The 24,653-nt window shown below is 37.1% G+C and overlaps 2 protein-coding genes and 1 pseudogene across 5 annotated transcripts; all 3 read left to right on the top strand.

The window, feature by feature from the left end:
- On the top strand, nucleotides 1-1,173 carry LOC307174344 (volume-regulated anion channel subunit LRRC8A-like; annotated as a pseudogene). The gene has a single exon. The product of its transcript is annotated as a volume-regulated anion channel subunit LRRC8A-like (transcript).
- A 2,336-nt stretch (nucleotides 1,174-3,509) lies between these two features.
- LOC307174014 (gamma-glutamyl hydrolase) lies at nucleotides 3,510-8,085 on the top strand. 2 transcript variants are annotated; one of them, XM_079897635.1, is made up of 9 exons: nucleotides 3,510-3,711; nucleotides 3,827-3,941; nucleotides 4,767-4,817; nucleotides 5,146-5,230; nucleotides 5,417-5,555; nucleotides 6,383-6,489; nucleotides 6,583-6,676; nucleotides 6,756-6,893; nucleotides 7,006-8,085. In XM_079897635.1, exons 1-9 carry the CDS (start codon nucleotides 3,594-3,596, stop codon nucleotides 7,122-7,124), a joined length of 966 nt encoding a protein of 321 aa, XP_079753761.1. In that variant the 5' UTR covers nucleotides 3,510-3,593; the 3' UTR covers nucleotides 7,125-8,085. The 2 variants fall into 2 exon arrangements, with proteins under 2 accessions (XP_079753761.1, XP_079753762.1); XM_079897636.1 differs by lacking the exon at nucleotides 4,767-4,817.
- A 775-nt stretch (nucleotides 8,086-8,860) lies between these two features.
- rnf122 (ring finger protein 122) lies at nucleotides 8,861-22,841 on the top strand. 2 transcript variants are annotated; one of them, XM_079896239.1, is made up of 7 exons: nucleotides 8,861-9,190; nucleotides 13,584-13,740; nucleotides 18,579-18,624; nucleotides 18,730-18,771; nucleotides 19,840-19,922; nucleotides 20,817-21,299; nucleotides 22,236-22,841. In XM_079896239.1, exons 1-6 carry the CDS (start codon nucleotides 9,166-9,168, stop codon nucleotides 20,929-20,931), a joined length of 468 nt encoding a protein of 155 aa, XP_079752365.1. In that variant the 5' UTR covers nucleotides 8,861-9,165; the 3' UTR covers nucleotides 20,932-21,299; nucleotides 22,236-22,841. The 2 variants fall into 2 exon arrangements, with proteins under 2 accessions (XP_079752365.1, XP_079752364.1); XM_079896238.1 differs by having other exon boundaries at nucleotides 20,817-21,771; nucleotides 21,815-22,841.
- Nucleotides 22,842-24,653: the final 1,812 nt, after the last annotated feature.

Here is a 24,653-nt window from a genome sequence, read left to right as displayed (position 1 = left end):
ATGGGCCCGGGACTGACTTGCCCACTTTTGTCCTTGACCCTTGAACCCCAAGGAATCCAGTACGACCTTGATCGACACCAGTACAACTATGTCGATGCTGTGTGCTATGAAAACAAGCTTCACTGGTTTGCTAAGTATTTCCCATATTTTGTGCTCCTGCATACGTTCATCTTTCTGGCTTGCAGAAACTTCTGGTTCACGTTCCCTTGGACAAGCTCAAAACTGGAACATTTTGTGTCTATCCTCCTGAAATGTTTTGACTCGCCATGGACCACACGAGCTGAAACTGTCGTGGAGGAAAGCGACCCCAAAGCTCTGGTGAAAATGAATGGCTCCTTCGATAAGAAGGCTTCGTATGTTAGCGAAGACGTTGAAGTGAGTGTTCCCATGCTATCAGCAACCAGATCTCGTATTGAACAGGGAATCGTGGACCACTCCGAGACTGGTGTCCGTGAACAAGTTAAGGCGTTGTTTGAGAAGGTGAAGAAGTTTCGAATTCACGTTGGAAGAAGGCGATATAGTCTACCGACTCTACATCCAACAGACTATCATCAAAGTAGTTAAGTTTATCCTTATTATCTGCTATACCGGCTACTATGTACACAATATTCAGTTCAGCGCCAACTGCAATGTGGACATCAAGAGAGTCTGACTGGTTATCGCATGTACAACTGTGCCCATCCCTTGGCCACTCTCTTCAAGATTTTAGCCTGCTTCTACATTAGTCTAGTTATCGTGTATGGCATGATCTGCGTATACACCCTCAGCTGGATGCTTTGACGACCCCTCAAGAAGTACTCGTTTGAGTCTATCCGAGAGGAGAGCAGATACAGCGACGTCCCAGATGTGAAAAACGACTTCGCCTTCATGCTGCATATGATTGACCAGTGCGACCCCCTGTATTCCAAGAGATTTGCGGTGTTCCTCTCAGAGGTCAGCGAGAACAAACTTCGCCAGCTGAACCGTAACAACGAATGGACTTTGGAAAAGCTTCGGCAGAGCATCACCAGAAACTCCCAAGAGAAGTTGGAGCTCCACCTAATCATGCTCAATGGGATCCCAGACACAGTCTTGGACTTGGTGGAGTTGGAGGTTCTGAAACTTGAGCTCATTCCTGATGTCACCATCCCACCAATCACTGCCCAGCTTACTAACCTCAGAGAGTATTGCTGAACAGGTGGCAAACATATCGACAGACACGTATGGTCAGTTTTGTTGTGGTATCTGCAAGATCCCATTTAGTTGCCTAACATCATAAGTCGGTGTACCAAGGTCATCAGGTAAGTACTCTTGGTGGGTGTCTTGCCCTTGTAGGCAGCTGGTAAGTTTGTTCTCTTTCACCTTCTTGGTCACTTTCAGCAGACGACATGGGAGAAGGAACTTGTTCATCAGCAGGTAAGTGAAACTCTTGTTCTGCACTGTCGATCCCAGCGGTGCCTCCAAAATGTTGGACCCCTGGATAGAGGGGGAGACAATTAAACACAAAACTCGCTGATGTTTTCCCACTGTCCAAAAATTTTCCACTTTCCAAAATGTACACTTTTAACAATTGGTCACATGTGCTGTTAATAATGTGCACTTCTAATCCATAACACTATTTAAAGTGTACAAAAAATACAATTAAGTATTCTTAAGGCGTTTTATAATTATCTGGATATCAACTCCTAAGATGTATACATAAACTAGTACCAACATTCTCTAAAATTCTCTTTGTCGTTCACTTTTCACATTTACATTTTTCAATACCTGTGAATCAAACAATCAGCACTAAATATACAGAATTAAATAATAAAAACAAACATCCGTACCACATACACACATGCAAAATAATGAAACATGAATGTAAACTGAATTTGCAGTCGTTTCAAACGCATTGATCAATATGCTTGCGTAGACTTCAGTGTCTTTGCTCTGGTTCTTCTGTGTTCTGAGTCTCATCAATAAACGCAAGCTCTTATCAATCCCACAAGGTGTCGCTGTGGCCTCAAATCGTCGTTCTTGCCACTCTGAGCTCCATTGCTAAGTCTGAGATAATGTCCTTTTTTTCATTTCTTTGTATATTTATTTATTTATTATTTTGGCAGGCTTGACATTCCATAACATAAGGACATCATTGAATCAATAGGGAATGATATAATATCACCTGTTCAGAGCGTCTTTATTATAAATCATTCCGTCCAGTCGTCAAACACGTATAGGCTAAACTGATGTGTGATAATTGATATTTTCAAATGTGATAATTTAAATTGTGGATGGGATTTTATGGTAAACGCTATGTTCAGAGATATAATCTGACTAATAATGTCAAATTAAAAGTTTTACATAAAAGTACATTTTGATTTAAAGAAGTAGGCCTTTGCTTATTTTGTGTTGATTAACATGTTAAAGCACATGTAGGCTACTTGATATAATTTTAATTGTAGTAGTGTGTTATTCAATATTAAAGTCCCCCGTGGTGAAAATCAAGCTTTTAATGTTGTTTATATATATGTAGCTTTAATACAAACCATGTGTAAATTCATAAGTCGACACCATTGCTGAGTATTTTCTCCTTAAAACTGCAGTGAACCAAAGACAGTCTCAAAAACACGCTTTGAAATCGCTGGTGTTTCTGACGTCACAAACCACTTTGTAACCAATCAGATCTACCTGTGATCGTCAACGAGTGGATCTCTGAGCTGCTGTGAGTGAGTGGAGGCGGGGCTCATTTGCATATTCATTGAACCTCGTACTAAATGAGGCGAGGGTGCAGAGGTACATTCAAGATATTTTAAGGCATGACAGATTTTTTTTTTTCAAGGAAAAACTTTTAAAGAAGTCATTTTGGTGATCAAAGATGTGTTTTAAGGGATACAATTATTGATGACTTTTAAAATTTAAAAGTTGATCAATTTAAAATGTACTAAATTGCAACTCCATCATTACATAGCCTATAGGCTACTTGTATACATGTTTGGCTGATATTATTCAAGGCAGACTACACCATCTTTTTCTTGGTTTTGAATAACATGGACAAATGGTTTCAAATAAATCAAAAAGAGTCCATTTTGATTTCGTGTTGACTTTAAATATGCATTGTATAGGTTAAGTTTTGTAAATGGTGGAACTGGTACATTCTTCCCTGTGTAAGTTATTGTGTAGATGTAGATGGCAATGACAAGTTGGTTTGCATAAAGTTCAGCGTTGTGCAGAAGGAAAACATTACAACGTCGTCTAGTGCGGATTCCAGCACCCGTTCACTCAGTCCACAGGACACACTCAAGATTGCTGATGTCACTGTTGATTACAGCTCGTGATAAACACTTGTGTGAACGTTTAGGAAAATACAAGTTCCTAAAACTTTCAGGAACCTCTGGTCTGTGTGTGGAGAATGCGGCTGATGTAGGATGTTTCTCGAACTCGCCCAATAGTGTTTCCCGAACAAACTTGCGTGTTAGCGGTATACTGGTGTAAACATTATTTGTTTTCCTTCCTCCAAAAAGTACAAACCCCGCCCATCTCATGACTTCCCTTTAACTTTCAGTTTGCACACTTTATGAAACACATTATGCGACTGAACGAGCACATCTGGCTTCGGGTCCGAGTGAGTGAGAATGGGCTTCAGCGCGCTCGCGTGTGTGTGCGTGTGTGTGTGTGTTCTCGTGTTGTGCAGCGCGTCTCCGGTAAAACACCTGCAGAGAAACGAGCCTGAGAACAACACACCGATCATCGGTAAAACTCCTGTCTTCATAGTTCTAGGCCTATATGTCAACATGTGATTTAATAGCATCAGCTTAATTTCTCGTTTTGCTAACAATCTAAATTCATATTTAAACTTCGTCTGTAGGGATTCTGACGCAAGAGGTTGACAGTGAGGCTATGAAAATATTTGGAAAGACCTACATCCCTTCATCATATGTGAAGTACATCGAATCCGGGGGAGCTAGAGTTGTGCCCGTTAGGTAAGTCTACTTCTGTTTGTTAACATTGATTCGATTCATGTCAAAAACCGATTCATTGATTCGAATTCCGTTTATTATAGCAGAGTGTTCCCTTGTGAAGCCATACACCTTATCATACTTTTAAAAAGAGTTTTTAGGGAAATAATAAAATGATAGTCTATGCGAACTGAATGTAATATTTCTGAGCACTTAATTGCATTTCATTTGCAGTTGAATAGACTTGTTTTATAGTTGAAATATTAAAAGCAATTATTTGAACTTAAGAGTGCCTTTTCGACCTATTTATGTAGTTATTTTAAGTAGCCTACGTCTTCATATATCATTTCATGAATCTGTTGTTTTTGTAATATGGTGAAAGGGTGGTATACTGCTGAATATAAATGTAATATTGAATAACACACTGTTGTTTATAATTAATAATCAAAACATAATGATCTAAAATAGGTAAAACTTTTTTTAAAGCTGAAGGTGGCCTTTTATTTAATATTATGTGCGGTTACAGTTTAAAAAAAAAAATATATATACACTTTCGAGAATTACAGTACAAGTGTACATTCAATACAATTAAGCACATCTCTTTTTCCCAAGGGTTCCCATGACATACAGTATATGTTCATTATTTAGTCAGGAAATAATACACCATATATGAATTCACAAAACGATGTGACTGAGTTATTAACCATTTCAGCCATAAATCAATATGAAAACTGTACATTAAAAGAGAATGCCACATTATTTAATTTAATGAAATGAAATCAGCAAATCAGTGTCCAAAATGTGTTATTTAAGCAATCATACTAATAAATTTTACATTTTATGTTGCAGGCTAAACCAGAGTTTTGCAGAACATGAAAAAATCTTCAAGTCAATAAATGGGTATGTTCTCCAATGGTTTTCTCAAACTAAACTCAAAATAATGAGTTCCTTATTGTTATGATGACGTTTCCTGAAGTATTCATACATGATCGTTACATTCTCAAGATTTAGGCCATTAGACACATATAGAAAAGGATGTATCACAGCACTGAATACATTGAAGTAACCTAGATTTCATCAATTCTACCAGTTTATAATTAGTTCTGAATGTTTATCTGCGCAGAGCTACATTTATGCCCTAAATACAGTATTCTTACAGAAGCTTACAGGAAGTAAACAAAAGCAAATACAAAGCATAACTTTCATAACATATCTGTCTGCCAATAAGTCTTCTTCTCATTGGAGGCTCCGTGAACCTGGAGACATCTGAGTTTGCTCAAACTGCTGGGATTTACTTCAGACTGGCCCTTAAGGTCAGTGAATTACAGTAAAAGTCATGTTTGTAAGTGAATGTGAGATGCTCCTCGTGTCTCTTGAACTATTAGTTGTTAATATAATGCCACTGTCTTTATTTCAGTAGTTCATCTTATGAACTAAAATGAAGGAAATGAACAGGTTACCACTGATAGTTTTTTAAAAATGTTGTGTGCTGTTCTCAGGCACATGATGAGGGCGAGTACTTTCCCATCTGGGGAACATGCCTGGGATTTCAGCTGCTCACTGTGCTGGTGTCCGGAGAAAACCTGTTGAGTAAGACGACAGCTGAGAATGTCACTTATCCACTCAACTTCAGCTCAGGTACTCATACTGTACTATAGTCTTAAGGCCCATTCTCACCAAGGACGATAACTATATCAATAAAGTAGTGCTGGGCAACAATTAATTGCGATTAATCGAATCCAAAATAAAAGCTTGTGTTTACATAATATATGTGTGAGTACTGTGTATAATTATTTTGTTTATCTAAATACACACTGTATGCATGTATATATTTAAGAAAAAATTGTTATTTAGATATAAAATATGTATATATATTATGTAAAAACTATATATTCGAATTTACATTTATACATTTAAGATTACAGCTATATATTAAACTGATTAATCGCATCTAATATAAAAGTTTGTAAATATATGTGTACACACACACACACACACACACACACACACATATATATACATAGACATACAGTATACTATATATAAATCCCAGTCAGCAACATAGTGTCATTTTAGAGTGGCCTTTTATGTGGCCAGCCTAAGGCACACCTGTGCAATAATCATGCTGTCTAATCAGCTTCTTGATATGCCACACCTGTGAGGTGGATGGATTATCTCGGCAAAGGAGAAGTGCTCACTAACACAGATTTAGACAGATTTGTGAACAATATTTGAGAGAAATATGTCTTTGCGTACATAGAAAAAGTCTTAGATCTTTGAGTTCAGCTCATGAAAAATGGGGGCAAAAACAAGAGTCTTGCATTTATAATTTTGTTCAGTGTGTGTGTGTGTGTGTATATATATATATATATATATATATATATATATGACCAGTATATGTATCATTTAAATGTAATAGTTGCTGTGGTTGGAATCATCAGCTGTGCTTGTATATCCACTAACAGAGGCTCCATCCAGTCGTATGTTTGCTAGCGTTCCTCCTGACCTCCGTAAAGCGCTGTCTGAGGAACCACTCACTGCGAACTTCCACCACTACGGAGTGACTAAAGAGGTACATGCTTTATAAACACACCATATATGTTAATTTAAATCAATCTAATCTAAATAACAAAAAAGTGAGCAATGAGCTGTTCCTCTTTCTCAGGCATTCATGGGTAATGAGAAACTGAAAGGCTTCTTTTCAGTGCTGTCCACAAACATAGCAGAAAACGGCCTTGAGTTTGTTTCCACAATGGAAGGTAAAAAACAAACAAACATATTTTTTACATTACAAACAAGCAGCCATACACAGTGTGGATGAATGATATGTGTCTACAGGCAGGAATTACCCTTTCTATGGGGTTCAGTGGCACCCAGAGGTGAACCGCTTTCAGTGGGACCCACGTTACAACTTTCCTCATTCCAGCAATGCTGTGCGCATCTCATCCTTACTGGCGGAATTCTTTGTTAATGAGGGTAATTACAGTCTCTCACTTGTTCACTTGTTTGTTTGTGATGTTCCTGGTTTGTATACATTTGGATGAACAGATGCAGTGCTAAATGAACAAATGCATCTGTGTGTTTTCAGGAAGGAGAAGCACACACCACTTCAGTGAAGCAGCAGAAGAGAGCAGCGCGCTCATATACAACTACAACCCTGTTCATGTGGCAAACATCTCTGCTTATGAACAGATTTATTTCTTCTGATAATACTGGGCGGTGCTGAGAAAGAAAACCACTCTCTAGACACTTCAGATTGACACATGTACTGTAATAATCACAGACCTCATATTTAAAGATATAATGTTTTTAACAGAGAGACAAATGAAATGTTTTCTTGAATTATTTTGTGATTTACGCTTACATATTTCATTCCTTTAATAAATGTTATTAAATATGCAGGTTTTTAAACCCAAAAATTATTTTACAGTCCTGTTCCCCATGTACATATGTTCTTATTATAGTGATTGCAATAACTGGGTAATAAAACTAGGTATTAACCCTGAACCTCACCTTAACCAATGTAGTTACCTATATTACCCAGTACTTTCTTAGGTAAGTACACTGTAAGAACACGTACTGTAAAATGAAGTGCGACCAAAATTGCACGACAAAACATAACGAGGGCGACTCAGGACGTCTCCGGTTCGAGTTTGCATGTTCTCCCTGTGACTCCGGGTGCTCCAATTTTCCCCACAAACAGTTTTCTCCAAAAACACGCATTATCTGGGAATTGGAGACGCTAAATTGTCCGTAGGTGTGAATACGCACGTGTGTGTGTGAGTCCCACGCCATGAAAACGTAAGACCTGGTGACCAACCCCGGAAAAATCACCGCCAAGAAAATTCATGGACAGTTTCTGACGTATGGCAAGAGATGGACATTGAATCACCAAGAGTCGGATTAGATTGAAATGGTTAATGAAAGGCACTTCATGCTTTATGTGCCAGAAGAGGGCAGTATGGTCTCACATGGCATGTTTATACACAATTCGATTCAGTATTTTTTTTCTTGTATTGTTTTACAAAAATAACCTACATAATTTATTTTACAGTAATGATAAATATACTGTAGTACATTATTTAAACTGGAATATATATATATAGCCTATGTATTATTGTCTGTGTGTTCATATGTGTATATCTAACATAAAAGTTTGTGTTTATATAATATATGTGTATGTGCGTGTCTGTGTGTGTGTGTATATATATTATATATATATATATATATATATATATATATATATATATATATATATATATATATATATATATACACACAGACACGCACACACACATATATTATATAAACACAAACTTTTATGTTAGATGCGAATAATCGTGGTTATTCATGCATGCTAAGAAACGAACTTTGTTTACTGTTATAAATAAACCTCGGCAGCCACAACATCATAAAGAAATGGGGAGGGTATTGAGACCCTTGGGGCCCCCCTCAGGACCAGGATCTTGAAGAGGCATGCAGGGTAAACTGTACTTGAGGCAGTTTAAGGGCCTCTCCTCAGTACCACCGTATTGTGAGCCATGAAGGTGGGCTATTGAAATGAAAAATCTTTCTTCCAAAAACGTTAGCACAAAAACACATTGCTCATACAGAGCGTCGTTTCGTTTCGAACGATCAGAAAACATTCAGAAAGAACGTTTTCATAACTTAATTGGAACGTTAGCAAAACATTCTTAGAACATATTTTTTGCAAGCTGGGATGGTAATAATGAGTCTTGCTCCGGCAAACACCACTCGCTTTTCCTGAAGAAAATCTAGTTTGTGTAAGTATTACGTTGCTACTGTATACAAATTAATTTAATTTCAACTGCTTATAACATTTAACGTGCTACTTGAATGTTAAAATGACTTGTTTATGTGTTCATAAGTGAGTCAGAGATGACCGTGGAGATGTGCTGGTGGAGATTGGCTCTGTTCGGTGTTCATCACTCGGGCTGGGAGGGTCTTTAACTCGCTCGCTTTAGTTCTCAATGGATGCCAACATCAGCCACGACGCGCGAGCTGAGGAAAAACGACGCGCGCATCGCACTTAAACGCGCGCGAACAGCACAATATGAGCCGAATGTCGTGAATGTGACTGTATTTACTGACTCGCATCGTGTGAGGAGGACTGTGTTTAGTCAGATGAATCCAGATGTGCTGACAGAGCGACAGACAGACAGAGGGCATCATCTCTCTGTTTATAAACACACATCTGTTCATAGAGAGGAATCACACGGGTGGATTGATGCAGCCTTTCCAGTGGTGCAACGGTAAGATCACCTTTATCCTTCCTGGAGTAGTGTGGGAGTTTATAGGCTATTAAAACACAATAAAAGATGGGAAAAGGTTGAGGGTTTATATACACAAACAATAGGTTCTGCTAAATGGGTCAATGACAAAGATGTCTGAGATGATGATGAGGAGAAATCTAGTTTGAAACGCACGTGCCAGGTCCTAGAAATGTAATATTTCTATCCATATTGGTTTCATACATTTTGAAAAACGTTTATTCCACAATCTCTACAAAAAAGTTGGATTTAATGAGTAAAAATGTCAAGTGGTGTAACCATACTAAAATGATTTCTTTATACACTGAATACTCTTCTCAATTTAAACATATTTTTCAAAGTGATATTTTTCAAATCACATAGGCTATCTTAGAGCCATGAGTAATAGGTCATAATATATAGGCTTTGATGTTTTCTTAGGGTTATTAATTTGGCCTGTACAAAACGTGTCTTTTTATATGTCCAAAATATATATTTATTTATTTGACAAAACTCTGGTTTCAAAGACAAGACTTACAAGATTAGTTCACCCAAATATTAAAATGATCTCATAATTTACTCTCCCTCAAGCCATCCTAGGTGTATATGACTTTCTTTCAGCCAAACACAATTGGAGTTATATTAATATCCTGGCTCTTCCAAGCTTTATAATGGGAGTGAATAGAGAGTTTTTGAAGCCCATAAAAGTGCATCCATCCATCATATAATCCATAAGGCTCCAAGGGGTAAATAAAGGCCTTCTGAAGCAAAGCCATGGGTTTTTGTAAGAAAAATATCCATATTTATAACTTTATAAACTATAATCCTAGTCGCAGATTAAAATGCATGGTTGAGCTGCTTCAACTTGCACTGACAGATCTGAAATTATGTCAGTGTCATTGTTTTGTCTCAACTTAATAGATGTCAAATCATTGACCAGATCTTTATCCACTTAATGTTCATTGTTGTCTCTGACTGTTACAGTATATATTGTACTAATAAAGCATATATGAGGACCTCACACCCACTTTTAATGCAGTGTCATGAAGATTTTGACACTTAAAGGGACAATCATCCTGATGGAATAGATATTTGAATAGATTATTGATATTTTTTGGCATTCATCTGATCGTTCCTTTACAGATCTAGGCCTACTTCTCGTTCTGTCTCGATTCTTGAGATTCATTAAGGGCTGCTGAAAATATTTCGATTACACCCTTGTTTCATATTTATAGGTCATTCCATATTTGCCTTGAAAGCGCTTCATAGCCGAGAGCCCCATAATCTCTTGGGGTTGTTAATATTTCATGCACATTTTCAGTCTGCTTTTTTGTTAAAGACCCCTGTGGTGAAAAACAAGTATTTAATGTTGTTTATGTGTCTATGTGCTGGACAAACCATGTGTAAATTTCACAGTCAACACCATTATTTTCTCCTTAAAACGTGCTGTGTTTAAGGATCTGGTTTCCCAACACAAAAGAGCAGAGTTGAAATCCCGAGGAAGGGAGTCTCGCTCCGCAAACGGCTTTCTCTAGTGTTCTGTTACTGAACAAATGTGTCTGTTAAATGGCCAGCAACTGTAGTGACCTAGTTTTGCTTGTACACTTTTACGCTTGTGTCTCTTCTACACACCCCCTCATCTTACCGACTGCTTTACTGATTTATTTATTTATTTTTTGTCGTACTGCTAACAACACAAACACTTATAAGAAATGCACTTACTTGTACTGAATGTATACTTGTTGTGCACTTCAAATCTTATATCTTGTATAAAAAAACGATGACTATTATGATATAATATTAATGAAATAAAAGGCCACTTAAGTGTGCTTAAGAGATACACTTTCATCATGTTTTTTCTATATGTATAATGTATAAGTTTTACATTAAAGTTAAATCATTATGTTTAAATACATTTTAAGTACACTTATTTTGATGTGTTGACTAACATGATAAATCACAAGTACTTTTGATATTACAGTTTTGATATTTTAAATGTACTTAATTGCAATCACATACAGGTTTCAATAAAAACAAATGTCATTTATATTGAAACTTGAATGTATTTGTTGCAATTTAGTACATTTAAATACAAGTATATTTTAGTTTAGGTTACATTTTATTTTAAATAAAAAGAACTGTAATTAACTGTACCTGTAAATGTATAAGTACTGAGTAATAATAATTAACTACATGTACTTACTAGAGGGTTAGGGTTTGGATTGGGGTTTGGTTTAGGGTTAGTTCGTTGCATGTAATTATGCATAATTTATAGTTATACGTGTAACGTGTGTAACAAGGACACTGTAAAATAAAGTGTTACCTTTAGTTTAGCATAAATACTTGTCAGTAGAGATTATGTGCTTACAATACAATATAATTGTAATTAATGAATCAATAAACCATTAATTAATAATACAAATATTATATAAATTATTGCATTATTAAATCATTTATTATGAAAATTAATTACGATCAAATAATTTATAAAACCAAAATACTATGGTAAATATGGGCAAAAACATTTAATATAAAGTGTGTGGGACAAAGCAACAGATAATATGTTTATCAAGCTGATATATAAGAAAAAGAGCAGATTGGTGATCGACTGGACAGTTGACTGGGAATCGTCTGCCAGCATTTGGTAATATTTTCACATTAAACAAGAACTGGAATGGGGGAAAAGCCTCCTATTTTAAATCAGTTTTCAATAATATATTTACAAGTCTCTATTCAAGTTCTTGAGGACATTATGGGAGTGTGAGAATGAAGTGGAGAGACTATCGATTCCCTCTGACTCTACTTGAGGGAGTCGTGTCTCACTTTCAGCAGAAATGATGTTAAATGACAGTGTTATTGATTTCCGTTGGTCCAGAGATGGCAGAAATGAAAAAGCTGCTGTTTATTTGTTTCAGTTGTCAACTGGGATCAAGAATACCAAGTGCCATCCTTGTCATTTATTTAAAGGAATAGTTCAACTAAAAATGAAAACTCTGTCATTAATTACTCACCCTCATGTCGTTCCCAACCTTTCTTTCATCTTTGATACTTAAATGAAGATGTTTTGATGAAATCTGAGAGATTTATGTCGCAACTACAACTTTGACGCTTCAGAAAGTTCGTGATTGTAAAACTAATCCATATGAAATGAGCGGTTTAGTCCAAATTTTCTGAAAAGACTCGTATTGACTACATTAAATCTGTTCATCGCTTTATATGATGAACAGATTTAATTTAGGCTTTTATTAAGCGCAGTTCTTTTCACATTGGGAGGTTCAAGGGTCACTGGATTCTCATTTAATCTTTCACGACAAGTTTTAATGATGCACAGATTGTTAGCGGTCAGTTCACACACTTGTGTTTCCTCTTACGGAGAATCTAAACGTATGACCAGGGCTTGACATTAACATCCACCAACCCGTCAAACGTGTGTGTGTTTCAGCAGTGGTGTGTAACGCAGTCACTCCTACTAGCCACTTTGGCTTGTTGAATTTTATATATAATATGTACATTTTTCAATTGTAGTCTTTTAAAAAAGTATCTGAAATAATAAACCAAGTGCAATGTAGTGTTGTCAAAAATATAGATTTTTCAATACATAATAATACTGAAATATCTGAGACGCTTCCAATACTCATTTCCACAGAATAGACACACGCTACCAGCTGCTCTCTCTCTCGTCTCTACGACAGCGAGTGACACACAAACCCGCCTCTCCTCACTCACTCGATTAATTTGCTCCGGATGAATATTGCTGGGTTTACAGGGCTTGAGTTTTGGCTTGGGATTGCGCATATTCAGCATAATTTTGTGCCGATTTTATGCTCACACCCAAACTGTGGCACATAAAGCCACCTCTCAGTACTAAACTGAGTTATTTTTTGCTGCTTATTGCTCTTAAACTGTCAAATACACACAAAATAATGTCAAAATGTCGGTCTTGGCGAGTATTCACGTAAACAGTCAGTTTTAAGTGAACATAAACAGTTGAGAGAGATAACACATGTGTAACAGTATAATGGATCCGTGCGTCAGGTCTTAAAGTGACAGGAGCCTAATATTCCTGCTGCCAAAAATATCTGTATGGCAGTTTTTCCCATGGTATCGATGTCAAAATTGTGGCCAGTGAAAATGCTGAGTGGTTAGTAACTTTGGAAAACCACTAGTCACAGTGGATGCTGAGCAAAAAAGTTAATGTCAAGCCCTGCACATGACTGAGTGAAAGTCATTAAGAATCACTGTTTTTGGCCTGTGAAGTCTTATTAAACACATTAAGATTAGTCATTAAACTATATTTGTGTTCTGTTTGAATTATGTGTTGTTTTCCTGTTATAGTGTTTTAGTGATCAGATTTCACTTGACTGCCTCTGAATCCCCTGTACTTGCGTGTATATAGGGTGCTTCTGCGGTTTGGGACTGATCTACTCCAATAAGACCTGCACTATGCCATCCGTCAGCTTCCAGGACCTGCCTCTCAATATCTATATGGTTATCTTCGGCACAGGCATCTTTGTCTTCGTTCTCAGCCTCATATTCTGCTGCTATTTTATAAGGTAAATCTGATCTCATGCACACACATAAACACACAGCCAGGTGCACAAGCATATCTATCTTATCTATATCAGGAATCTGCTGTTCTCACAGCACACATGCAGACGTCAGGGCGGCTTGTGTCACCTACACATTTGATGGGTGTTAATAATTGAACAATGGTATTACAGGACAATGCAAACTGCTTCAAATATCTGAATCAAAATATGCCAATCCACTTTACAATCCAGTTTTATGGTATGGTAGCGTTTTCTTTTAAGTTCATTTATTTTCTTTATTTCCCTATATATTATATCCTATCATTTTTATCATATACCACATATCCTACCATACCCTATATCCTTCCTATCCTATCCTATCTGATATATCCTATCCTTACCTATAATCATATATCAAACACGTCATATACCATATGTCGTACTAGGGCTGGGCGGTATATCGAGTTTGTACAATATATTGATCTTTTTTTAATAAACGATATGGAATGAGGCAATACCTTTCCATTTATATGGATATACAGTAGTTTGATACGAGCGCATCTGAAAAATAGCGGAGGACGCAGAGTGAGCTGCTGTGGGGAGAGTGCTTCATCATCCAGTTTGTCCTAAACATGATCCATGCTTTATATATATTTATATTTGGGCTTTAAAATCAATGGTAAGATTATAACACGCATAGTCTAAAGCGGATTTTCCCGTCAGATGTTCTGACATATCATGTGCTGACAGGCAGATATATTCTTGCGCTGTTGAATGTTTTTGAGATGTGGTGTTTTCCTACATTTTGCAGGTATATTCTCCATCTGTAAATGTTAGAAAATCATGCAAATATTTCCGTTTTGCTGTCAGAAGTGAATCTATCCTATCCTAAACTTCACAGATTTCCATGAACCAGCCAAAACAAACGGAGCGCAATTGAATAGAAGCGCAAAAATTCTGACTAAAATATACATATTTCTTATATGTTATTTATTAAATATATTTGTTGTTGGGCAATAAATGTGCCAAATGTAGAATTTAAAACCTACAAGTAAGTGTATTTTTATGATAGCAGTAACTCTAAAATTACTATTGTAATGGGGTAATCAAATGTAGGTTAATTAGTCTGTGCTTTTGTTTGTATTTATTTTCATTTTTTAGTTTAGTGAATTTTAAAAACAAAAACATTATTTTTGTTTTTAGAATGTTACAGTGTTAGAATGTAATGTGATTTTTAACCCTTTTTTTGCTCATAATATATACCAGAACATGCATTACGTTCACTATATTTGCATTTATAGCCTTCAATATAAACATTGTTTCCAGGACAACATTGGGCAGGATGTGAATTATAATTTTTTTTAAATAAATAAAGTTTTTTTTTATCCAAAAACGTAGAAAATATCGAGATGTATACCGTATATTGCCATTCAACCCAAAAATACAGAAATAATGTTTTTTGACCATATTGCCCAGCCCTTTCATACCCTATCCTGTCCTATCCTGTCCTACCCTATCCTATCCTATCCTATCCTATCCTATCCTATCCTACCCTACCCTATCCTATCCTACCCTACCCTATCCTATCCTACCCTATCCTACCCTATCCTATCCTCTCCTACCCTATCCTATCCTACCCTATCCTATCCTATCCTATCCTATCCTATCCTATCCTATCCTATCCTACCCTTTCCTATCCTCTCCTACCCTATTCTATCCTATTCTACCCTATCCTATAATATTCTACCCTACCCTACCCTATCCTCTCCTACCCTATCCTACACTATCCTATCCTACCCTATCCTACCCTACCCTACCCTACCCTATCCTATCCTATCCTACCCTATCCTATCCTCTCCTACCCTATCCTATCCTACCCTATCCTACCCTATCCTGTCCTACCCTACCCTATCCTATCCTATCCTACCCTATCCTACCCTATCCTATCCTCTCCTACCCTATCCTATCCTACCCTATCCTATCCTACCCTATCCTATCCTATCCTACCCTTTCCTATCCTCTCCTACCCTATTCTATCCTATTCTACCCTATCCTATAATATTCTACCCTACCCTACCCTACCCTATCCTCTCCTACACTATCCTATCCTACCCTATCCTACCCTACCCTACCCTATCCTATCCTATCCTACCCTATCCTATCCTCTCCTACCCTATCCTATCCTACCCTATCCTGTCCTATCCTACCCTATCCTATCCTACCCTATCCTATCCTTTCCTACCCTATCCTATCCTACACTATTCTATCCTACCCTTTCCTATCCTACCCTATCCTACCATATCCTATCCTATCCTACCCTACCCTATCCTATCCTATCCTACCCTACCCTATCCTATCCTACCCTACCCTATACTACACTATCCTCTCCTACCCTATCCTATCCTACCCTATCCTACCCTATCCTGTCCTATCCTACCCTATCCTACCCTATCCTATCCTCTCCTACCCTATCCTATCCTACACTATCCTATCCTACCCTACCCTATCCTATCCTCTCCTACCCTATCCTATCCTACCCTTTCCTATCCTACCCTATCCTATCCTACCATATCCTATCCTATCCTACCCTATCCTACCCTACCCTATCCTATCCTATCCTACCCTATCCTATTCTCTCCTACCCTATCCTATCCTATCCTATCCTCTCCTACCCTATCCTATCCTCTCCTACCCTATCCTATCCTACACTATCCTATCCTACCCTACCCTACCCTATCCTATCCTCTCCTACCCTATCCTATCCTACCCTTTCCTATCCTACCCTATCCTATCCTACCCTATCCTATCCTATCCTATCCTATCCTACCCTATCCTATCTTCTCCTACCCTATACTACACTATCCTATCCTACCCTATCCTATGCTATCCTACCCTACCCTATACTACACTATCCTATCCTACCCTATCCTATGCTATCCTACCCTACCCTATCCTATGCTATCCTACCCTATCCTACCCTACCCTATCCTCTCCTACCCTATCCTACCCTACCCTACCCTATCCTATCCTACCCTATCCTATCCTCTCCTACCCTATCCTATCCTATCCTATCCTACCCTATCCTACCCTATCCTATCCTATCCTACCCTATCCTATCCTACCCTATCCTATCCTCTCCTACCCTATCCTATCCTATCCTATCCTATCCTACCCTTTTCTATCCTCTCCTACCCTATCCTACCCTACCCTATACTACACTATCCTATCCTACCCTATCCTATGCTATCCTACCCTACCCTATCCTACACTATCCTATCCTACCCTATCCTATGCTATCCTACCCTATCCTCTCCTACCCTATCCTACCCTACCCTACACTATCCTATCCTACCCTATCCTATCCTATCCTATCCTATCCTATCCTATCCTATCCTACCCTACCCTATCCTATCCTATCCTATCCTATCCTACCACACCCTATCCTATCCTATCCTATCCTATCCTAAGTGTCCCATATCTCCTATACAAGACCTGCACAGAACATCCAACGCACTCACAAAAGCACTAGGGAATCACAGCTTCTCCAAGGTTGAAGAGAGCCTGAGCTAACTATCATCAGGACAAACTACCAAAACATACTGATAATACATTCCCTTCTCAGGAAGAAGTACAGATACTATTCACTTTAGTTTCTAGAGAAATACGCATGAAAGAGGTACTGTAATTCTGTAAATCAGGTGAAGTCACGTATAGTTGGACCCCTGTAACCTTAACTCGTCAGCTAGACACAGATATATAAACAACACATGTTAAGATCACATCAGAATGTACCTGGTTAACACTCACAGCTTATATATATTTATATTTATAGTTATATTTGAATCACTCACTTCTTGAATATAGAAATGTTTTATGTAGAAATGCTTATCCTTGATTATGAATCACTCATTACATATACACTGAAGCAGCAGCGGATTCCAATCCACCCACTTCAATATCATATCCTATCCTATCATACATCAAAAATTATATCCTATCCTATTTTTGTATATCCTATCCTATCCTATCTCATATAATCTCATATAATATGTCATGTCATATCATCTATCCTATCCTATCCTATCCTATCCTATCCTATCCTATCCTATCCAATCCTATCATTTTTCTTTTCTTTTCTTTTCTTTTCTTTTCTTTTCTTTTCAATTAATTTATTCTTTTCTTTTTCTTTATTTCATTATCTACCCTATTCTATCCTATCTCTTTTGTTTCTTTTTTCTTTCCTTATCTATGCTATCTTATCCTATTCATTTTTTTTGTTTCCTATCCTTTTCTTTTCTGTCTATGATCAATGTGTTTTGTTGTAAACAATTGTAAAATGAAGTGTATTGATGGCAAAGCACAGATAAAAGACTTTTTTAAAAATCAATTTATCATTATTTTAAATGATTTCTCTGTTGACTATTGGACAACATGTAAATCATGTAAAATGCAAATGAAAGCCCTTCAAGAATTAGCATTGCAGACGCTGAAGAGCTTGTGTCGTGATTCTACTGCCATACAAATCAGTGATTCACCGGTGAAACTGAGCTCAGGTTTAATCCTGGACCTGAAAATGACTCATGCCGTGTCCATGTTACAGATTCAGCCACACTTAGTGAGTTATACTTTCACTTTATCTTGAGTTATCTCTCTCCTACTGTGAATGTGAAGACCAGAATTCACATCAGACCATCTGATACAGTTATCACAATTACTTAAAATCAGTCATAGTATCCCAATATAACTTTGATGTTGACAGTTTCGTAAGTGACTTAATATAATAAAAACACCAAGACACCAAGATTATACTTCTCATCATTTTTCAGTAATTGTATGCTTTATCTTTCCTATGTCATCAATAGTAAATTGAGACATCAAGCCCAAAGTGAGCGCTTTGGATACAGAGAGGTAAGAGAGAGTAAGAAGAAATGCTTTAAAGAAGTCATAGCTGACATATTTATCATGATAGTCAATGCTAATTGTACTTACTGTTGGCATTTGTGTCGATTGCAGGTTATTTTAAAAGGAGACCCGAAGAAGCTGAATCTTCATGGGGTAAGAAACTGCCTTGACTCCTGGAAAACCTGGAAATATCAGGGAGTCGTGGAAACTAATCAAATGTATTTAATAGAAGTCTAAGAAATTTCTATAGTAAATATAATTTTTTTTTTTTAGTTATGCTCAGCTCTAAAACATTAAGGGCCGGATTTACTAACAGCTCGCTCTAGCAAAGCCTATTTTGGTGTTAAAAAAATACTAAAGACACGCAGTGAAAAATGAGCGATGACAAGGTGAGGACACAGTTATTTTTGAGGCTGACCTTAGAAAAAATAAGTATACTTCAAGTTAATTTTATTAAGTATACGTAGGTAAAGTTCAATTATATTTTTAAGTATACTTTATGTAAGACGTATACTAAGTATAATTGTAAGTGTGTTGTTTCCATACTACTTTAGTTTACTATTATTTAATACTACTTTAGTATTACTATTTAGTTTACTACTAATACTTATAGTATACTACTATGTTTTTTAACTTGAAATATACCTTTAACTGTACTTTAACTCTTTCCATTTTAAAAACATTTTATTCTAGCTTCATGCATCCTTTTTTTATCAACACTTGAATGTGGGTAAGTTTCATAAAATAAAAAAAGCAACATTTTAAACAAAAAAATTAGAAAATTGCAAGACTACATCCAGATGGGGTTCAGATTGATGATTAGTGAGGTCAGCAGGAGGAGCGCTTTGAGTATCCAGAAAAGCGATGTATAAATGTAACAAATTATTAATTAATTATTATATCAAAACATAGATGGAGTAGATCGAGTTCATCAACACCTCCAAAGCCACAGTCCTATATCATCAACATTAAACAGCATATAAATCATAACTGCCTAATGTTTCTGAATGAAATGTTGACCCAGGATTTTTTCTTCAAAAAACGCTTTCAGGGAAAGAGTTAATATCGGGAGATCTCTACACCCCTAGAAATAATTTGTCACACTATTACTGATTTTACTGTCTTTTTGATCAAATACATGCAGCCTAGCAATAGATTATCTATAATTGAAGCTTCCATGCATTTGTTTCCTCTTTTCCTCCTTGTTTTGTCCCTCTACAGCAGACGTGTGCCGTGTGCCTGGAGGACTTTAAGGTGAAAGATGAGCTGGGAGTGTTGCCGTGCCAACATGCCTTTCACAGGAGGTAATAAGCAGGAGTGAAACAGCTGGTGTTCATAAAGCTTCATCTGCTATTGTTAGCAGCACTGCGAATGACAGGAGACGGGCTGATCCCGAACTATACTGCGCTGTGTCTCTTCAACATTCTCTGTTTCCCTTTGTATTTAGGCCCTTTTGTTTACTGATGTCTATTTAGATATAGCAGATATTGCAGGTTTTGATTAATACCAATCGGATATTAAAATTAGATAAAAAAAATCTAGCAAAAAAGGGAAAAGGGTAAATACTAGGGGTGTAGCGATACCCTCATGTCACGATTCGATACATGTCAAGATACTGAACTCATGATATGATATTATTGCAATACTCCAAGACACATGATAAAAGGTTAACAAAAAATGTACTGTTGATTAAAATGCTAAATTTTATATTACATTGTGTGTGTGTAAATGAATAGTCTTGGACTTGGTGCTGGAAACCCAATGCATTGGACAATAGATACACCAGAATAAACAATATTCTAATATATATAATTAAAAATATATATTATTTTAGACGAATATTCTTGCACTCTGTCACTGACTAGATATATTTAAAATAATGTAGGCCAATTTTTACTGGTAACATTTGGCATTATCAGGACACACAAATATTCTCACATTGCATTATTATACATCATATTCAACATTATATATAGTAGTTTAATGTAGTACTGACACTAAAACTCTGTAAACTTAATTTTTATTCTCACACAGAAATTTTTATTTTGGGTGAGCTACATACAATACATATTGACACCATCCACGATTGATGCATTTTTGTATTGCGATATATAGTGACACAATTTATTGTTACACCCCTACAAATACACATGCATGGACTAATTGCAATGTGTGTGTGTGTGTGTGTGTGTTTGCAGGTGTGTGGTGAAGTGGCTGGAGGTGCGCTGTGTGTGTCCCATGTGTAATAAACCCCTGGGCGGATCGCCGGAGCAGAACCAGAGCATCGGGACTCTGCTGGACGAGCTGGTGTAGATGAACATCTGACTCTCTCTGGAGTCTTTTACAGACATCAACAGCCCGAATACTCTCTGATCCGACACCTTATTCTGAGACTGAACCTCACAGATCAATTAAACACAAGGGAAACCATAGATGCTTGACTGAAGAAACTTGAAAGGCTTTGTATCTTTTGAGAAAAGGCCTTTAATTTAACATTGAAGTCTAGCCGAGCTGTTCAGTCAATGTCAGTTTGTATGCTGACTCGAGGCTAATTCACTACAGGTTCTCTGAGGAATTTACTGTATAAAGGGGTTTATGTGTAAAATGAGGTCTTTGGTCAACACTACTTCAAGGTTTATGAAGAATTTGAAGTTGGAAATACTTGAGTGCTTTATAAACTCGTAAGAACTACAACTACCACGAGGATGTGAGTTTAATACTTGAGCAAACAAACAACCATTGTAGTCTTTAAAGGATTAGTTCACTTCAGAATTAAAATGTCCTGATAGTTTATTCTCCCCCACGTCATCCAAGATGTTCGTGTCTGTCTTTCTTCGGTCGAAAAGAAATGAAGGTTTTTGAGGAAAACGTTCCAGGATTTTTCTCCATATAGTGACTTCAATGGGGTCCAACGGGTTGAAGGTCCAAATGTGAGTTTCAGTGCAGCTTCAAAGTCTCGACACGATCCCAGCCGAGGAATAAGAGTCTTATCTAGACAAACCATCGGCCATTTTATAACAAAAATAAACATTATATACTTTTAACCAGAAATGCTCAACTTGCACTTGCTGCGAAACGCCACTCATTACGCAATCACGTTGAAAGGTCAAGCGTGACATAGGCGTATACCGACCCCGTGTTTACAAAGCCAACGTGCAAAGACTAAGTCAAACGGCATCTAAAAAAAAAAAAAAAGGTAAAACAACGATGTCGGATGATTTTGAACTTCGAGGAGAAAATGAGATGGAGTTTTTCGCCCTACTCTACATTTTTTAACCTGAACACGTGTGACCTTTCAACATGATTACGTAATGAGTGCCTCATCGCAGAGCTAGTGCAAGACGAGCATTTGATTTTTTTTTAAAGAAAATGGCCAATGGTTTGACTAGATAAGACTCTTATTCCTCGGCTGGGATCGTGTCGAGACTTTGAAGCTGCACTGAAACTCACATTTGGAAACTTCAACCCGTTGGACCCCATTGAAGTCACTATATGGAGAAAAATCCTGGAATGTTTTCCTCAAAAACCTTCATTTCTTTTCGACTGAAGAAAGACAGACATGAACATCTTGGATGACGTGGGGGTGAGTAAACTATCAGGACATTTTAATTCTGAAGTGAACTAATCCTTTAAGTAGAAACGTTTTAAAGCACACAGCAGTTTTACAATTGTCATCTGAGGTATCAATGTGTGCAATTCAAGTTGTAGAACAAACAGTGCCAAAATGAAATGTAAAAACAGACCGTATTTTACTCCAAAACCACTAAAAACCCATCTGAGACTCCTGTGAGAGCCCATCACTGGGTTTTAGGACTACAAACTGAACATCTCTACTGTAAATGCTCTACATAAGACCGTCTGATGGAGGACACTGCGTTTACAGCGTTCCAGCAGCAACAGCACAGTGCATTGGGCCCAAAGAAATTCATCACAGAGTGAATGAGTGTGTGAGTGTGTCTTACAGTCATCAGTAGTTGTGACAGATGTCACGTTCATTCTAGATTATATGTGCACAAATCATCGACTGTCTTAAGAGATTTTAAGCAAACACTACCACAGAAATGGGCTGCCAGTGAAAACACAAGTGACTTTCTTTTTGTATTTGGAGTTTTTCGTGTTTGTTCATTGTAATCTGTTTGCCATTGTTATCTGCAGTGTTTTAGTCTATGTTTTCACACCAAAAAAAAAAAAAGAACATTTGACAGCATTTATCTGTGCAGTATGTTTCCTTTTCTCTCTCTCTCTCTCTCTCTCTCTCCCCCTCTCTCTCTCTCTCTCTCTCTCTCTCTCTCTCTCTCTCTCTCTCTGTGTGTGTGTGTGTGTGTGCAGCTGACCTTTGACCTGTTAACTGTGGAAAACATTTGATCTTAAATGGTTGTAAATCATGAATGCTTTGGAATACAGATCTAAAGCAGATTATTGCAGAGGTGAAAAGAAGTAAATAAAGTTATAGAAGTTGTTCAAGTTTACTGTAAAGCATATGTACTTTACAGTATTTATTTTATTTTATACAATATATATATATATATATATATATATATATATATATATATATATATATATATATATATATATATATATATTAAATAATAATTTGCAATCTACAATTGCTAGAAAATCTCATTTGAAGTTGATATTACAAACATTTCGTTGCTGTGAGATTTTCTTTAGGCGCTATACCTAAAATAGCCACCAGGTGATCGGCCATTGGTTAACATGACGCTGTTCACACACGCATCACTCACACTAACAAATCAATGAATTTTCATCGAAAATGTAACAGCATTGTGCAGTCTAGTGCTGTAAAAACCAAGGAGAGGTGACCTTTTAGAGGTGCGATTGATGTGCTGGTGTTTTGTTATGTAGGCCTATAACTAAATGCAATATCCATATGCAAAATTATCACATCAATGATAAACTAAATGTTGTGAAAATCCTCTGCTAATGTCTATTGCAGATACAGATATTCATACACGTGAATAACTAGGTTTTCATTTGCACATCGACCGTTCCAATATGGCGGACGGCTTAGACAGACACCCATAATCCATCCTTCCCGACTTATTTCACCCTTTCCTTTAGCTCTTTCACTTCACACTTGGACAGCACATAAACACGTTGACCAACAACGTGTTTCTCCTTTTGTGATTTTGATTTTGAATGAATATGACAACAACACAAAAGAATATGGCCATATTATGTGACCTGAGAGCTTTCAGGTAAAAGATGAGATGCGGATGTTGCCATGACAACAGCACTTTCACTGGCGGCGAGTGAACATCCAGACAACAGGTTGGTGAGGCTGAGGTTTGATTCGTTCAGGTTACTCATCGCTTCGTCACTCGACGGTGTTTTCAGAGAGGTCACCTGACGCATTTTACATGATGTTTAGTGAAATAGCCTACTGCTGTTGTCACTATGTTTTTGATTAACTTACATAGATTGTGTCATGTGTTTATGAATGTTTATGATTCAAACATTTTGCTGATCTGACAGAAGAAAAAAGTAAATGAGGCAAATATACTCTGGAAGTATATTGTGGAATTCATGTAATTCATGGGCTGCATCCAAAATCGCATGGGGGAGCGCGAGGCACAACGTAACGCGGGGCTAGTTGTAACACACTTGTTTTAAATACTTCCACACATGCTAGCATGACGAAACTTGGTGTATTTACTAGTAGCCATATCAACACTAGGCTATATAAAGAAAAAATTGAATGCCAAATTTCCTAAAAATATTACCAAGGGGTAAAAGATAAATGATAAATAAAAGAGGACCCAATACCGAGCCCTGTGGGACACCTGTATTGACATATGAAGGCTTTGAGCAGAACTGCTTCAACTGTACAAATTGAGTACAAATTATACTACACTCATCCATACTATATAGATAGAACATACTTTTTTTGCGGCCGTGGAGTAATTTCTTATTCAAAATAAGCACCTATAGAGTATGCGATATCGGACGCCATGGTGAAAAACTATCCATGACCCTGTACAGAAAATTCCACTTAATCGAGTCGTCTCGCAACA

This window comes from Squalius cephalus (genome assembly GCF_949319135.1).
Source record: "Squalius cephalus genome assembly, chromosome: 16".
Classification (NCBI taxonomy): Eukaryota; Metazoa; Chordata; class Actinopteri; order Cypriniformes; family Leuciscidae; genus Squalius; species Squalius cephalus.
Note: the sequence above shows the minus strand (reverse complement) of the source record. Positions and strands in the feature narration are given on the sequence as shown.